This window comes from Adiantum capillus-veneris, chromosome 9 (genome assembly GCF_014529385.1).
Source record: "Adiantum capillus-veneris isolate H3 chromosome 9, ASM1452938v2, whole genome shotgun sequence".
NCBI classification, from domain to species: Eukaryota; Viridiplantae; Streptophyta; class Polypodiopsida; order Polypodiales; family Pteridaceae; genus Adiantum; species Adiantum capillus-veneris.
In genome coordinates, this window is record NC_140939.1 from 149,677,049 (window position 1) to 149,694,338 (window position 17,290).

The following is a 17,290-nucleotide window of genomic DNA, read 5'->3' on the forward strand; positions in this document are numbered from 1 at the left end:
CACTACTATGCAAAATGGGGGGGGGGGGGGGGGGGGGGGGGGGGGGGGGGGGGAAGGGGGGAGGGGGGGTTGTTTGAGTTATAACCAGTATACTAGTGTGTGTGTGTGTGTGTGACAGAGAGAGAGAGTGAGATAAAGAGGGGAAATGAACATGAGAGGGAGGAGAGGGAAGGAGCATAGCTAGCTCTCCTTTCTCTCGTCATGTGTGTGTGTGTGTGTGAGAGAGAGAGAGAGAGAGAGAGAGAGAGAGAGAGAGAGAGAGAGAGAGGGAATACCTATTTTTTTAGAGTGCCAAAACTCAGGTGATGCATGGGTATCCCACATGTTATAGATGTCACCCAACTAGATTGCTTTCAAACATAAATAATAAGAAATGTCAACCTAATCATATATTCACAAGGGAAAAAACCATATGAAGCCCCTTGTGCTTTACAGGATCTCTTGAGATAAAGTTCAGCAAGAAGAAGCTATTCAAGTGCCTCTACCGGCATATGCATGAGGAGTACTCACAACCATCAAATAGTTCAAATAGCAGTCCATTTCAATGCCAAAAGTCACTTGAGAATGAGTTGGAGAATCCAACTCCACAATAGTCTGCTTATCCTTGTCCTTTTCCATAGATCTCACATTTAACACTACCCCTTTGCACGTAAAAACCTCAGAGTCCTAATGTACAGACACTTCTCCCAAATACACACACCATTAATGCTAAGTAAGCATGTAAAGTTCACCTTTTTATAGGTTTTGGAGCAAGTGGACACCTTCCTTTGTAGCCGTATGGTTGGCCCGACTTCAGGAGGGGGATGGTGTAGCAGCACCACCATGGAGAGAGAGAGAGAGAGAGAGAGAGAGAGAGAGAGAGAGAGAGAGAGAGAGAGAGAGAGAGAGAGAGAGAGAGAGAGAGAGAGAGAGAGAGAGAGAGAGCACTTAAGAGCGTAGTATTGCAGACCCGTTAGGAGAGAGCCACCTCGTTATTAAGCAAAAGACAACATCATTTACAGATCCCGTTAGCCCGTCCATAACCCATTTAGTACCTAAGGATTAGGTACCATTAAGGTACCACCCTATAAAAGTTACATAGTGAATTTAAGCGAGTTATTCACTAAAAGTACCCCAGGCCAACAATCCTAGTAAAAATATACCAGGGAAATAGCAACACACTAAAAACAGCCATGTGTGTGTGTGTACCAATACCAATACCAATATAGTTCAGTAGTAGTACAAATAGGTATCAATATCAGTACCAATACAAATCTAGTATTACGAGTAGCAGTATAGGAGTATCAATACCAATAGTGTATAGTGTCAGTATCAGTACCAATATAGTCTTGTAGTACCAGTACCAATATATATTGTACCAATACAACTAGTACTAACAATAGCAGTACAGTAAAAATAGTGTGTAGTACAAGTATTAGTACCAACATCGTCTAGTAGTACTAGTAATTATCAGTACTAGTACTAGTATATAGTGTACCAGTACTACCAGTACTAGTATAGCAGTATTGCAATAATCGTACTCATACGAGTACTATCAGTATCTGTAGTAGAACCAATACTAGTACCAGTACTGTGTGTGTGTGGGGTGGGGGGGGGGAGAGAGAGAGAGAGAGAGAGAGAGAGAGAGAGGCACGGGTATACCTATTTTGCTAGAGAGAGAGTATCTGTAGTAGAACCAATACTAGTACCAATATTGTGTGTGTGTGGGGGAGAGAGAGAGAGAGGGAGCGGCACGGGTATACCTATTTTGCTAGAGCGTCGAAACTCAGATATGGGATTTTAGTTTTTGGCGCTTAAATTATTTTTTTATTATGTCGATCTTGCTATGATCATCGTTATGATTGTCGCTATGATCATTGCTATGCAACAAATAATATAGCGACGCCGTGGATTTTCACATTTGAGACTCACATTGCTAGCGTCTGTAAGACAAGGGAAGCTAGGGTCTCAGAGTCCACCACCACCCAAACACCCTTTTTATAGGCAAGCCCTTGGTCCTTTGCCCTAGTTGGACTCCCCGTTCCACACTGCCTAGCCCGGATACCAGTGTAAGATAAGGAAAGCTAGGGTCTCAGAGTCCACCACCTAACCACCCTTTTTATAGGCAAGCCCTTGGCCCTTGCCCTGGTTGGACTCCTCGTTCCACACCGCCTACCCTGGCCCCACCCTTGTCTATCCGGCCTTGCCGGTATCTTGACAGCGTCGCTAATATGAAGAACCTCTTGTAGTGAATCCTAAACCAAAGGCCGACTATAATTATGATAGAACTGCATAAAGATCTCAAGAGCTTAACAAGACCTCATGCCAGGCAAAGTCATCAAAGAAGCTACATAGGTAACGACAAGATTTGTATTCCTAAGTCTTTCAATGCTGCTAGTCAGAAATCAGGTTCCGAAAGTCAACAAAGGCCTATAACAGCGTCAAAGGCTCCTTATTACAACAGGCTTAACTCGAGAATTAATGGAGGCTTCACTATCAAAGGACAATCAATTTAATAGGAATACAAATTCAAAGATAAAAGGAGTATGGAAAATGAAACCTTCAATGCCAACTTGGTCCTTCAATAATCCATTCTTTGAAGGTTCAAGCTTACTTTTACCTGAATAAATTTTTGTAGTAAGCTCAAGAATATAAAAAGTCAAGTTTCGAGGGTGAAAAAAACACTCTTTGCATAGTCAGAGTTGACTGTTGAGACATGAACAATGAGTAAAGTGTTAGTCCCAAAGCTTCAAGTCTTAATAAACTATGTGCTAAAAGTTGTAGTTATTATGCTTACGCTCAAGCCGGAAATGTTGAGCATATCTATGTCATGTCACTCATGCTAGATTAGACGAGCATAAGAGTCGAAGTCTATTAACTTAATCATGGTGGAGCGACGTAGAGTCCAATACTCATGCATAATGCACAGTAAGATGAGAGCACCTATCCTCTTAGAAAAAACCCTTCTTAAAGGGGTGCCAGCTTGTAAAGCCATGCTGTATGCTTTTATAGCTACACCTTCTTTGTGAAAAACCCCTCAAAAATTTTATTGCGCAACATATTTTTTTTCATGCATTTTTATGTATGAATATATAGGATGTCCCATCAATGGACATATACATTAGACACTCTTTTTTGCTTTCACCTATGCACCTTGAGTGAACTACACACAGGCAAACCAATATTCTATATTTCTACCCTTATATTTGCTACCCTCTTATTTCTAAATTCATCAGCAAATAATCCCTTCAGTACCTCATTAATATTTCCCATGCTCATAAGTACTCCAATAATGCATGTATCCCAAAGGCACTTTTTTTCCACTCGATTTTTTGCCTTTGGTTAGCCAAGTATTAGACCCTAATTTAGATCCTCATTTATCTACTTCTCTTGTACATACTCTTATTAAATAAATAGAAAACCTCCCATTATGTTGCTACAATGAACATGCAATGTCATCTCTAGCTCACACCAGAGACAAACTTAAGACATTCATAGCAAAATGGACCTCATCAATAGATTCATTGATGAATGAAGACAAACAGCCCATTGACAACTAGTCAACAACCTTCCAAGGCCTCCACGGACACTTCTTAATAGTGCCCGAGGACATGCAATAAAATTGAAAGGGAGAAATGTTAATTGAGCGAATGTCAATTCACAAGAGCTACTAAAGGCCCAATTCTTATGAATGCGCATCAAAGATATATAATACGAAGAAGCAGTGAAGATTGGAGTTACACATTTTCACATTTTTCCAAAATGATCATGTATTGTAATTTTCCAATTTATTTCAAGCCATTTTAATAATTATAATGTGTTACGGTCTCAATCAATGTTTCAAGCTTTAAAGAACAGGTTAGTTAATGTCCCTAGGTTGTAGATACAGTAAGTAGTGGAGCCCTAAATCCTTGGGTGCTCGGACATTACATATTTTTACGCTAGGTATATAAGGCCGTGGGTAAATGGAATTAGGGTTCTCAACTTCATTTGTTCAGACCACTCTTACTAAGAGCTCATGGAGGTGTGTGGCTATGAAATCCTTAAGCTCATGATGTGTGTGGCTATGGAGTCCTTGAGCTTCTCTTTGTTCATGTGACTTGATTAATAGTAATCAAGTCTTAATTCTCTTTCACTATGCCACTCATACTCTCTCTTGTTAATGATGCTTGATTAGCTTGATCTTAACTAATTAGTGGTTATTACTTCTCTAATCTTGTGTGATTGTCCTCTATTCTTTGTGTGTGCATGTAAGTTTGATTAGAGTGCAGATGCTCAACAGATCTATCCGTGTGCGTTTGTGATTAGTGCATTTCATGACGGGATTAGGTATATGTGCGTCGTTGCAATTGTTAGTGAGTGTGATTGGGTTGATTTTAGGTGAAGAGAAGTGGAGGTGGAGATTGCCAATCATTGTGGCTTAGCTCCTCCATAGGTTGAGAAGCTCACCTTGTAGAGTCACCATTTGTGTTGCCATGATGAGCTCACTACTCTTGTGAGTGTTTCCATGCCCTAGCAAGTGGCTCATCACTTCGGATTGAAAAGTATTGTTTGTCATTGGGCTATGCTACGTTGGTATCCCCCGTAGCCCACTCATTGAGCATCAACCCTCAAACTCTGACATAATCCAAGCTATTAACCACTCAAAACAGAGAATCTAAGCCTAAAGGTCCTCAACGACGAGTACAACTACTCCCAAGACATCTATACACAGTTGAGGTAAACATACCTCAATCGTGCGGTTTCTAAAAGTTTGTTTTTGTTCTCTAGGCAAACCTAGAGGAGGTTTTGGACAATGCTACTGAGCACTGAGGTTCTTCCCTAGTTTGGTCACCTCATCCCCGGCAATAGCACCAAACTGTGGGGCTCCCTTGTTTTCAAGCCTCGCTATGTTATTGTAATGATAGTGAGAACCACAAACATAAATGGCATACCGTGTGACGAAGTTGACTCGACTAGTGCATGGAGGCTACAAGAGGTTTCCAAGCTCTTGGAGAAAACACTCAATACCTGTCTACTCAAAGCTACACTCAGTTGCATGTTAGGCAAGGGCTGTTGCTACTCTATCCAACATGCTTCAAAACAATCCAAAAACAAACTGAATTCTTCACTTACATCTTGTTGGAGCACCTTTAGTTTAGCATCCATCTCGAGTGGGGACGCCTCTTTACAAAATCCATGTAGGAAACGCGCCTGTAGAGCTGGCTAAGCATGCCTCGGCTCACCTTCCAAAGCTTCATACCACACTCTCTCTTTATCGCGCATCACAAACGGGAATGTTTTCATCTTGTTTTCCTCATTCGGCATACGCAATGACAGCATGTACAACTCAAAATATGAAATCCACTTGTCTGAACTATCTTCATATGTGAAAATTGGCCCATAACTTTGAGACTCCATGTCCACCAATGCAAAAAACTGTCTTCTTGTCTAACTAGGAGCAATCGGTGTGCTCCTCAGTGGGGGCACCAAAAGATGGAGGGGGAATGGGGAACACACCCGAAACACACACAATTGCCTCACTATAGCTCAGGGCACTCACAGCACCCCTATCCTCTCAAAAACACCTTCAAAAGACTCAACACGCTCTGACAGACCACCGGCTACACATCTCTCAACTCACACACTAGCAAGACCGCCATTCAACTCACACATACTATTAATGCTCATTTCAACACACCCAAGACACACCACAACTCGATTTTCATTCTCTTTGCACCACAAAGCGGGCCGCGGGCACACACTTTTGTTGACATCGATATACACGCAAAGAGCAAGAGAAAAAAGAGGAGGTAAGGGGGAAACAACACCAAAAATTGGGAGAAAGGGCTTCCAATTACTTAGCAAGAGCACATACAAGCATCCTCTTGGCTCTTTGCACTTCACTGTTCAAAAACAAGGGCGGACAGCCCATTAAAATGAGCAAAAAAGGGGTTTATAGAGGAGTCCCACCCTTTTTTGGTAACTTTGATTTGATTTGGCCCTTGGGGCTTTGAACTTAGCTATTTTTGCTTGCTTGGGGGCCCTACAATCGATTTCTCTCACTCTTCTCTCACATTGCCACTCTCAAGCTCGAGGGCTAACCCGTACCCCTAACCACACAGAATCACATACACACGAAGACTATTTGCCAATCTCTAATGCACTGACTCGCCTACGAGCACCACTGGCTGCACACACTCACACATGAGCACTTCAGCACAATAGACCCATCAACAAACCGTCACCCGTATCCCCACATTGATGCATACACTCACTAAATCCTGTAAACACACTCACATTGGGAGGCCTCACACACCTCGATCGCACACAAACCCATACCCAATCTTCAACCACAATCACTCTTCCTCTCTCTCTTCGCACACACACACACACACCTGTGTGGACCCGAGCCAATGCTACCACGGCCTCGCACAAGACAAGATGAAGGAATAAAATGATTTGAGTCGAGCAATCACCATAAACCATAGAAAAAACATGCATCAAAACACATGCGCGTGCAATGATGGCATCAACGGCCACGACAATCCCTGATGTTCACTTGTAGCCATGGGCGGCTCTCCTTTAACCTCGTTTTTCAACTATCAGCCACCCCTCTACATGCGGCTTATGGTCTTGTGGCTTTCGACGACCCTCCCTTTCTGTAGACGGCAACTCACGGCCTCCAACACGGAGGGCACTCTCTTTTTCGCCAGTTGCGACCTTGCTTGCATGCGGCTCCCTGCCATGATGGCCCTTTATTCACCAACACTCTCCATTACACAAATTGAGTGCACAGCCAACAAGCCTGGCTCTCTGGCGCGGATTTAGGCGGCCTTCTTCAAACCTGGCTCTCTGGCGCGGATTTAGGTGTAGGTCTCGGCATGCCTCATTAGGCCCTCCAAAATGGTCCCGTTCCTCATGGCAGTGCTGACGCAGCACCCAGAGACCCTCCTTATGCTCTGTAGCTAGCCCTTAATGGCCCTCACGCCACCAGCCTGCCACCATGATCTCTCGGTGAATCCTCCCCCTACTGCAGTTCTCGGCCAACTGACGCCCTCCAAAATGGTGGCCCTCTCCCCTTCTACATTCAGACTCCCCAGCTCATCGACCTCCTCCTCCTTCTGGTTCCTCTAGCACCATCACCTTGCAAGCAATGCCCTTCTATTCTGTTCAAGGCCTAGGCCCTCCTGCCCCTTCTCCGACGACTCCACCCTCAGGTGGCGCAACTTTCCCTCCTCTTGAAGCCGCCACCACCTGGAGCGCCTCTCTAACTGCCGCACCTGAGCCCTCTACTGCGGCGCCTCCAACTGCTTGCTCATGGCCCCAAAACTCCCGGCAATGGCCATTCCCATATAGCACTCGCTGCTCTCAGCCTCTTCCATAATCCTCGAGTCTGCTCCCTTGTTGGTGGCTCTCTCTCTCTCTCTCTCTCTCTCTCTCTCTCTCAGCTTGCTCTCCCTCGCCACCTGCCCGAGCTTCAACTCCCTTCCCCTAAACTGGCTTCCAAACTCCCGGTTAATCTTTACCACACTCGCCTTCCCAGGTGGCACCCAGCTTGCATTGCAAGTTTTCATGCAGCCCCCCATGCTCGTTACTAGCTGCTCCTGCTCACACACCCTGCAATGACCTCCGCCTTTGCCACCAGATGGCACCCTTTCCTCATGCATACTATAGCGCCCTCCTGCTCTGCCGTCCAGTTATCCTATCCTACTCATGCATTGGAGTACACTAGCGTCACCACCCCGTTTACAGTAGCGTTTTTTTTTTCCTTTTAATTTCCAGCTTCAATCTTCACTATTGAAAAAAAACCCAGCTTGGTCTTGTTTCCCACCACCCTTCTCGCATGTCCGTTATGTTTCACTTTATGCCAGCTTACCCTAAAGGGCAGCATATCCGCTATTCCACAAGCCACAAACAAATGGAATCCACTTTGTAGAAGGACTTCCCAGGTATTGATCTTGTCGAGAAAAAAGACTACTTGACCACTTCAATCATCAATAATCCCGAGTGATAAATCTGCCATAACGTCCGATTAGTGAGCTATGAGATATGTGCCTTCAAGCACAGAAAAAACCCTATCAAGTAGAGTGTCCTATAGACATCTAGATCAAAATCCCATATATAAACCTAATAGCACCTGTACCCAGCATCCCTCGTCCCGTTCACAACCTTATGATATGAACACTTGCTCCTGTCACCTGTTGATAGGAAGAAACAATTGCAGTTTCTACTAGAGAGTGCTCCATCTCTGTGTACCTTTCTCCTAGCTGCATCAAACACTCGCTGAATGTCCCTGTCATTTGCCTGCAAACTACCATGCATGGGCTTCTTGCACTTCCATAGGCCGACCATCTTCAGTTGTACCATCATTGCCCAACCCCTTGTTGAGCATTCATGCTCAATCGAGGCTCAACCATAGCATTTATTAAAATAAGATATGATTGCATATTAGAAACTGATACTTAGTATGTACATAAGAAGTAGATAGATAGAGAGAGAGATTTTATCAGCTGTAGAACCCCCCAGATCAAACGGAAAGGCATGAGATACCCATGCGTGACGTCAGCTCCACCAAGATCAAATTGATGGCGTTGAGAACAGCCACCTATCTGTAAAACATGTGTGAGCAATAAATCCTCGACACCCACAAACCTGTAAACAAGCCACTCTCGTAGCCTCCCATAGCATGGTTCTTCAATAACCTGTATCCATATGCATGCTTGATATAAAAAATGAGCGGTATACATCCACATTTGAAGAAATTGCATCACCTGAAATCATTCCTCCCTTTGCTAGAATGCTCTCCATCCAAAGAGCTTTGCAAACGGTGCAAAACTGCTTATAAAGCAAGCTTCAAGAGCATATCTATCAACAACATGGCACCAACCTTCGACACCCTATCATCCCGAAGCAAAAGAGACGGTTGTCCAACCCCCTCGTCCACACAAGGCATCCCTATACCTGTCTCATGCTGCTCTATGACCACCTCATCTACATGCATAATATTGTAAATATCATACCTTGAGGAAGTGGAGTCCGTCTCCCATGTGCTATCTCTAGCGAAAGAGCTGCCGCCACTTGACTCATGCTCTTCCCCTGTCTCAGAATATGGAATCTCGTCCATCACTACTGCTTCAACCTTATCAACAAATCTCACTTGTCGGCCATGAGCACACGCCCCAGGGATTTGACCATCCATAGCTGAATCTGGCAACATATTTCCTTGGCTTGGCACCTCTTCAACCACCCGATCTTTCTTGTTTGGCATCCGAGGCAAAGGAATAACCCTCTCTCTCTCTCTGCAACCATAATATCTTTGACTCTTCTTGCATATGCAGACTCTCTAGCATCGGTTGTGCTTTTATCTCCTTCGCTTCAACTGGCTCTGACACTATCGGATTGGACCACCCTTGCCTCACTTGACTTTTCTTCAAGAGCTGCTGCAAAGCCACTGCCTCCGCATATGACACCGGTCCATCGACTTCAACTTTATCACAAACATCCACATGCAAGCACTCCATGAATTTGTTTAATTTCAAAAAGTCAGTATTCTCTGCAGCAGTTACCTTTATGAGTTTGCTCCATAGCGCTTCGAAATCCCACACAAACGCTTAAAAGTGACCAGCCAAGCTTTGCTTTGGAATGCCGTTTCTAGGATGTTCTAAACTAATCTAGCTTTTCTTCAGCCTGCAAGCCATCGTACCATGTTTTGGTCTTTCCACGAACCAGGAGTGAGAACGCCTAAGCCACTCCCTCTTCTTTCGACAAGCCGCTCTCCAGCAAAAATAGACCATAGTCATGCAACCACACTTCTGCATCTTCAACACCTGTAAAGGTTGAAAAACCCGACCACATCTTTCTTAGCAGCACTTGCTCTTTGAAACTAGTAACCTGTAAAAGTTGGAAAACCCGACCACATCTTTCTTAGCAGCACTTGCTCTTTGAAACTAGTATCACCGAAACACCGTCTTTGACTTCACCAAGAAGCGATCAGTAGCTCCTCAGTGGGCACCACTGATGGAAAGGGGGAACAAACCACACACACTCCAAACTTGCCTCTCTATAGCCCAAGGATTAACCCGCACCCCTAACCACACATAATCACATACACACGCACATTATCTGCCAATCTCCAATGCACCGACTCGCCTATGAGCACCACTGAGTGCACACACTCACACATGAGCACTTCAACACAATAGACCCATCAACAAACCGTCACCCGTATCCCACACATTGATGCATACACTTACCAAATCCTGTAAACACACTCACATCGATAGGCCTCACACACCTTGACCACACACAAACCCACACTCAATCTATAACCACAATCACTCTCTTCCTCTCTCTCTCTACACACACACACACCTGTGTGGACCAGAGCCAATGCTACCACGGCCTCGCACAAGACAAGACGAAGGAATAAAATGATTTGAGTCGAGCAATCACCATAAACAACATGCATCAAAACACATATACGGGTACAAAGATGGCATCAACGGCCACGGCAATCCCTGCTGTTCGCTTGCAGCCATGGCGGCTCTCCTTAAACCTCGTTTTTTCGACTATTGGCCACCCTCTCTGCATGCGGCTTATGGTCTTGTGGCTTTCGACCACCTCCCTTTCTGTAGCCGGCAACTCACGGCCTCCAACACGGATGGCAATCTCTTTTTGGCCGCTCGCGACCTTGCTTCCATGCGGCTCCCTGCCATGATGGCCCTTTATTCACCAACACTCTCCCTTGCACAGATTAAGTGCACAGCCAACAAGCCCCTCATCACTGGCGGTCTTCTTCAAACCTAGCTCTCTGGCGCGGATTTAGGTGTAGGTCTCGGCATGCCTCATTAGGCCCTCCAAAATGGTCCCGCTCCTCATGGCAGTCATCGTCAGCACCCAGGGGCCCTCCTTATGCTCTGTAGCCAGCCCTTAATGGCCCTCACGCCACCAGCCTGCCACCAGCTCTTGGTGAATCCTCCCCTGCTGGAGTTACGGCCAACTGACGCCCACCAAAATGGTGGCCCTCTCCCCTTCTACATTCAGACTCACCAGCTCATGGACCTCCTCCTCCTTCTGGTTCATGTAGCACCATCACCTTGCAAGCAATGCCCTCCTATTTTGTTCAAGGCCTAGGCCCTCCTGCCCCTTCTCCGACGACGACCCCACCCTCAGGTGGCGCAACTTTCCCTCCTCTCGAAGCCCGCCACCACCTGCAGCGCCTCTCTAACTGCCGCACCTGAGCCCTCTACTGCAGCGGCTCCAACTGCTTGCTCATGGCCCCAAAACTCCCGGCAATGGCCATTCGCAGATAGCGCTGGCTGCTCTCAGCCTCTCCCATAATCCTCGAGCCTGCTGCCCTCTTTGGCGGCTCTCTCTCTCTCTCTCTCTCTCTCTCTCTCTCTCTCTCAGCTTTCTCTCCCTCGCCACCTGCCCGAGCTTCAACTCCCTTCCCCTAAACTGGCTTCCAACCTCCCGGTTCTTTACCACAACTCGCCTTCCCAGGTGGCACCCTTGCATTGCAAGTTTTCATGCAGCCCCCCATTCTCGCTACTAGCTGCTCCTGCTCACGCACCCTGCCATGACCTCCGCCTTTGCCACCAGATGGCGCCCTTTCCTCATGCATACTGTAGCGCCCTCCTGCTCTGCCGGCCACTTGTCCTCTCCTGCTCATGCATTGGAGTACACTAGTAGCGCCTCCACCCCGTTTACAGTAGCGTTTTTTTTTTCCCTTCTAATTTCCAGCTTCAATCTTCACTATTGAAAAAAAACCCAGCTTGGTCTTGTTTCCCACCACCCTTCTCGCATGTCCGTTATGTTTCACTTTACGCCAGCTTGCCCTAAAGGGCAGCATATCCATTATTCCACAAGCCACAAACAAACGGAATCCACTTCATAGAAGGACTTTCTAGGTATGGATCTTGTCGAGAAGAAAGACTACTTGACCACTTTGATCATCAATAATCCCGAGTGATAAATCCGCCATAGCGTTCGATTGGTGAGCTATGAGATATGTGCCTTCAAGCACATAAAAAACCCTGTCAAGTAGAGTGTCCTGTAGACATCTCGATCAAAATCCCATATCATAAACCTAATAGCACCTCTACCCAGCATCCCTCGTCCTATTCACAACCTTATGATATAAACACTTGCTCCTGTCACCTGTGATAGCAAGAAATAATTACAGTTTCTACTAGAGAGTGCTCCATCTCTGTGTACCTGTCTCCTGGCTGCATCAAACACTCACTCAATGTCCTTGTCATTTGCATACAAACTGCCATGCATGGGCTTCTTGTACTTCCATAGGCCGACCATCTTCAGCTGTACCAACGTCATCACTGAGGGTGAGTTGTACAGGAAAGCATTGCCTTTTGCTTTAGGCCTCACCTTCCATCTTGCTTCTTCCCCGCCAGGCTGGTCTCTTCCAGATAGCACTGCCCACCATTGGTATTCATCACCACCGTCCAAACTCCACCAGCACCCGCCAAACGGGCTGCGATGTGCACCACACGCAACGCCTCAATGCCAGATGCCATAGACATCAGCTATAAGCTCCAAGGGCCACGCCTTTCTTGTGATGCCTATGATAGGTCACGACACACGCTATATACCCCAGCTCTTGAGCCCCCGCGGGTGCATGTGGTTTTAAACCAACAACACGTGGCACCCGTGCACTGCTTTGCCCTTGGGGTGATTCAAAACCTCCAAAAATTTCTTCAAAAATCCACATTTTTTTAGAGCCACCATTTTTTTGCTTCCACAGTTGATGATCAAGCCGCGACATCTTAGTGAAAGTTCTCATTGTTGTTCCCAATCTATCCGGTTTTTTCCACCACTCGAGACTCTGAAGCCCGCCAATCAAGGCTATGAAAAACCAGAAAACCTTTGACATGCAATTGTACCCGAACTTCAAACTGGATATCTTCCCCTTCAAAAGTTTGATTGATGCATGATCAGTTCTTGCTAATTTTAGTAGATGCATATCACCGTGTAGAGCCTAACTGAACCCAAAAAAGCACCAGATGGCACAACTCCCAAAGTAGTAAGGTGGGCACATAATTGACCTCCGACAAATCTTCCACATACTATAAATTTCTTTCTAGAGCTCGAAACAATGATCCAAGAAAATCAGCATGCTCCACAACTCAAGCTCTACAGCCCTAGCCACTGGCACTAGCTCCGACCACCTTTTCATACCTGCCATGTCCATTGGGGATCAGCAAAGCCTCCCAAATTTGCACTGCCATAACTTCTACACCGTGGATCTGTTTGAGGATCCGTCTAGACCATCTTCTAGAGAATCTTGAACACAACATTCTAGGGCACATTTTCCACACATCAAGTACTTTGACTTGCCATCCCAACAAGCCTTTTTTGAAGCACTCTTGGCCTAAAAAACTGCATATACCATACATTTCATTTGGCCTTGTCCTTCCCATGTCCTCCATACCTACTTAAGCCCTTTGCCGAGCACATATATGCACCCATAGCACGGATTGGCACCACTTATAGCTTTAGCCAACTTTGCACGTACCAATGTTCCTTCCATCGGTACTAGAGAAGGTAGTTCTAATGAGCCTTTACACACCAATCTAGAGAATTTAAGTGATACCTTTGGTCGCATAATAGATAGCCATATTTTCTCCATGTGGGTGGGTGGTCACACTGTGGCATTCTAGAAACCCCTTCCCCGTCTCCCCTTGTGTCGGCTCTTATAGAATCCTACAATCTACACAAATACCAACCACATTCAGAGTTTGGTTCCATCTATCCGTGACAAATTGTATCAAACAACTATGGCATAATTTAATCATTACAGAGAGCCTTTGTGGACAGGAGCCCATACCTTTTGATCATCAATTTGTGGATGGTTGGGACTTAGAAATCTCTCATGAGTTGGATGTGTAGTTAGATGCCATACTCAAATTGAGCCACATGGCCCATTAGATGTTCATATTTTGGGATGCCTCAACCTCTATCTCCACGCCTGGAATGAGTGGACCAAGAAGGAAAAAGTGGCTAAAGAACTCGTGCCTAAAGTTGAGTGCACATGCATCAAATTTGAAGAGAATGAAGAAGCTAGGTTTATAATGTTAGTGCACACTATCAATAACTAAGTTGGAGTTTGACGCCACATACAATGCAAATGTTAGTTCATTGCAAAAGAAAGGTTCACTTGACTATCTATTGGCCCTATATGAATGCTCCAAAAATTGAAGATGCACTCAAGGATACCAAATTTCTCTTTGTAAAGCCGGGTTATGAGCTCACACAAATCGCCAACGCTAATAATTGTGAAAAATTCTTTTGCAAAGCAATTTCTTACACGGTGGAATGAAAAAGGGAACATGTTCATCCTACCAAAGCTTGCAAAGATTACACGAGCATGTATATCCAATGAGGACTAAGTTTTTGCAATTTGTTACATTGTGTGCATTATGAAATATTCGAAAATGCACGAAGTGTTGATTGCTAGATATTTTATCTAAAGGTGAGAAAGGATTTAAAGAAACCAAAATCTTCCTAGCAGACAAGAATTCCTTTATATCGCTCTAACGACATACAATTGGTGGCAACTTTAAGAGTTTACTTTCGAACTCGTTGCAAAGCTAGAGCGGCTCCTCTCCTAAGGTGGAAAAATCACATAGATAGGCTACAAAGAAATCAGAGGTTACTTTAGCATCCACCTTGCAAGCCTATTGCACACGCCATTTTGAGAAGTCCTTCAATGCTTGGAAGAGTCAAATATGTGCCCCCAATGAGCCACAAGAGCACCTGCACATGGTGTGTATGGCAAGCCGCCTTCTTTATAGTTTAGGTAAGTTGCAAAAGATTGTTTCTCTAAGTTATATATTTCTCTACGTCTTTCTCAAGTTGAATTGCAAATCATGTACATGGTTGAGAAAGTGTATAGAGATCTAGCTGCTCAACCCAAAACATCCATCTGATGCATGGGTTGAGTCAGAGAGAGAAGTAGAGAGAGAGAGAGAGAGAGAGAGAGAGAGAGAGAGAGAGAGAGAGAGAGAGAGAGAGAGAGGAGATCAAACTCTACCTAGAGATTGGATCAACAAGCTTCCAAATAAAACTTTGTAAAGGAATTGTACATGGTGATTAGATTACCATGATGGAGAGTTTCTAGCCAAAGAAGCTATTGAGTATAATGGTTAGTAAACACACTAAAATTTAATATATAAATTTTCTTGAGTTAATTTTCTCACAATACAAAAATAAATCTTTGGATTACAATTCTTGAAAAACACCCAACCCTAACAAAAAAACGAACAGAGTGAGGATAAACATGAAGCTACACCAACTAGTGGAAAATGCAAAAAGAATGCCAAGGGCGAACAAGATGGGGACATTGATGAGGATTTTGTGGTGGCCATGGAGAAGGCAACAAAGATAGTATCCACTGAAGGAGTACGAGCGGAAGTGCGACGCGAGAGAGAGTGCGAGAAGAAGAGCACGACGATATGGTGAACTCGCTCTACTGTAATGTGTAGAGCATAGTGAGTTCTTATTAGGTTTTTACAAAAGAATATGTGTACATACCTAGTGGCCCGCCCACTTACCTGGGCGACCACATTGGGCTTTATACCCCAACAACCTCCCACTTAAAGTCCAATGTGGTACTTTAAGTGTGAGAGAAGCTACTACACAAGCTAATATACACGAGATGTAGAGAAGTGATGTACTACCCTACACCTATCTGCTTGCGAAAATGCGCAAAGCTCTCTGAGGGAAGTCCTTTTGTAAGAAGATCAGCAGGATTTTCTGTGGTGTGAACTTTGACAAGCTGAAGTTGCTTATCCTCGAGCATTTCCCTGATGAAATGATACTTCACATCCACATGCTTTGTCTTTGAGTGATAAACTGGATTGCGAGCCAATTGTATAGCACTTTGACTATCACAATATAACACAGGCATCTCTTCTTTGATTCCCAAATCTATTACTAGTCGATTAAGCCAAATTGATTCTTTGCATGCCTCTGATGCTGCAACATATTCAGCCTCTGTAGTAGACTGAGTAACATATTCAGCCTCTGTAGTAGACTGTGTGTGTGGGTAAACCTAAATAAACCTAAGTCTAATCTAATATAACATAAATCTAAATCTAACGTAAATTATGTTATATTAAAAACAAAGAACTAAACTAACAGGGATTATAAGAACCTTAAAACTGATTTAACACATAATTTTTCACATAACTCGGCAAGAGTTGGCATTCTCATCACTAAAGATGTGAGAGTTAACTTCCGGCGGTGACGCTGCCTCATCTCCATCCACATCTGACGACAGCAATTGGCCCTTTAGACCGTTCTTGCTCTTGTTACTAACTTTGAAGTTGCTGTTGAATGACTAGAGGTTGTCTAGATGGTCATTGTGTCGGGGATGTAGTGACTCTTGCTGCCCTGAAGATCCACCTTCTTCCCTATCTTCTGAAGACATTTCACCAGTACTTTTGGATCGACGGAGCCCACCATGAGTGAAGGCAGCAATACCCTATTCCATTGAGGGCTTTCTTCACCCGCTTCATGCAGGCATCGCAGTCTATGGAGACCTAAATCTAATCTAATATAACGTAAATCTAAATCTAGCGTAAATAAACGTAAATCTAATTAAAATAAACCTAAATCTAATCTAATTTAACTTAAATAAACCTAAATCTAATTTAACGTAAGTCTACATCTAACCTAATCTTTAACGTCTTTTAGGATAGTTTCCTACGACGTTATAACTCTCTTCTTCTTGTGTGTGTGCGCGTGTGTGGATGTGTGTGCCAATAAAAAGAGATAAATGGTATAACCTTTCTATCACCCATGCCAAGTATGATAGATTGATTATGCCATTTCCCTCTTGAATGATAGGTCTTGAGTTCAACTCCTCGTCGGCTAGATCTTTAGGTCTTTTAATTTTAATTAGTTTCCTACGACGTTAAATTAGTTTCTCTCTCTTTCTCTCTCAATGTGTGTGTGTTTTTTTGGATCGTATGCATGTTTTCTCTCTCTTTTCCTCTCTCAATGTGTGCGTTTTTTGTTTGTGCATGTTCTCTCTCTCTTTTCCTCTCTCAATGCGTGCGTTTTTTGTTTATGCATGCTCTCTCTCTCTTTTCCTCTCTCAATGTGTGTGTGCATTCTTTGTTTATGTATGTGTGTGTGCGTTTTTGTTTATGTTTGTACTCTCTCTCTCTCTCTCTCTCTCTCTCTCTCTCTCTCTCTCTCTCTCTCAAAAACACTATGTGTGTGTGTGAGAGAGAGAGAGAGAGAGAGAGAGAGGGAGAGAGAAAGAGGGGAAGGGAACATGAGAATCAGGAGAGGGAAGGAGCATACC

At 44.4% G+C, this 17,290-nt stretch overlaps 1 protein-coding gene and 1 pseudogene across 1 annotated transcript; both read right to left on the reverse strand.

Moving 5' to 3' along the window:
- Positions 1–287: 287 nt before the first annotated feature.
- Positions 288–8,363, reverse strand: LOC147451367 (uncharacterized). The gene is made up of 2 exons (XM_086520304.1): positions 7,428–8,363; positions 288–7,323 (listed from the first exon to the last, which is right to left on the reverse strand). The coding sequence occupies exons 1-2, from the start codon at positions 7,626–7,628 to the stop codon at positions 7,132–7,134; spliced, it is 393 nt and encodes a 130-aa protein (XP_086376430.1). The 5' UTR covers positions 7,629–8,363; the 3' UTR covers positions 288–7,131.
- LOC147451368 (uncharacterized) lies at positions 8,124–9,294 on the reverse strand (annotated as a pseudogene).
- Positions 9,295–17,290: the final 7,996 nt, after the last annotated feature.

What these genes read in the sequence shown, in the direction of transcription:
- LOC147451367 (XM_086520304.1), bottom strand. Translation starts at nt 7,628, where the DNA reads ATGCATGAGGAAAGGGTGCCATCTGGTGGCAAAGGCGGAGGTCATTGC. An exon ending in GGGAGTTGAAGCTCGGGCAG is followed by an intron (nt 7,324 to 7,427) that starts GTGGCGAGGGAG and finishes GGCTGAGAGCAG; the next exon opens with CGAGTGCTATATGGGAATGG.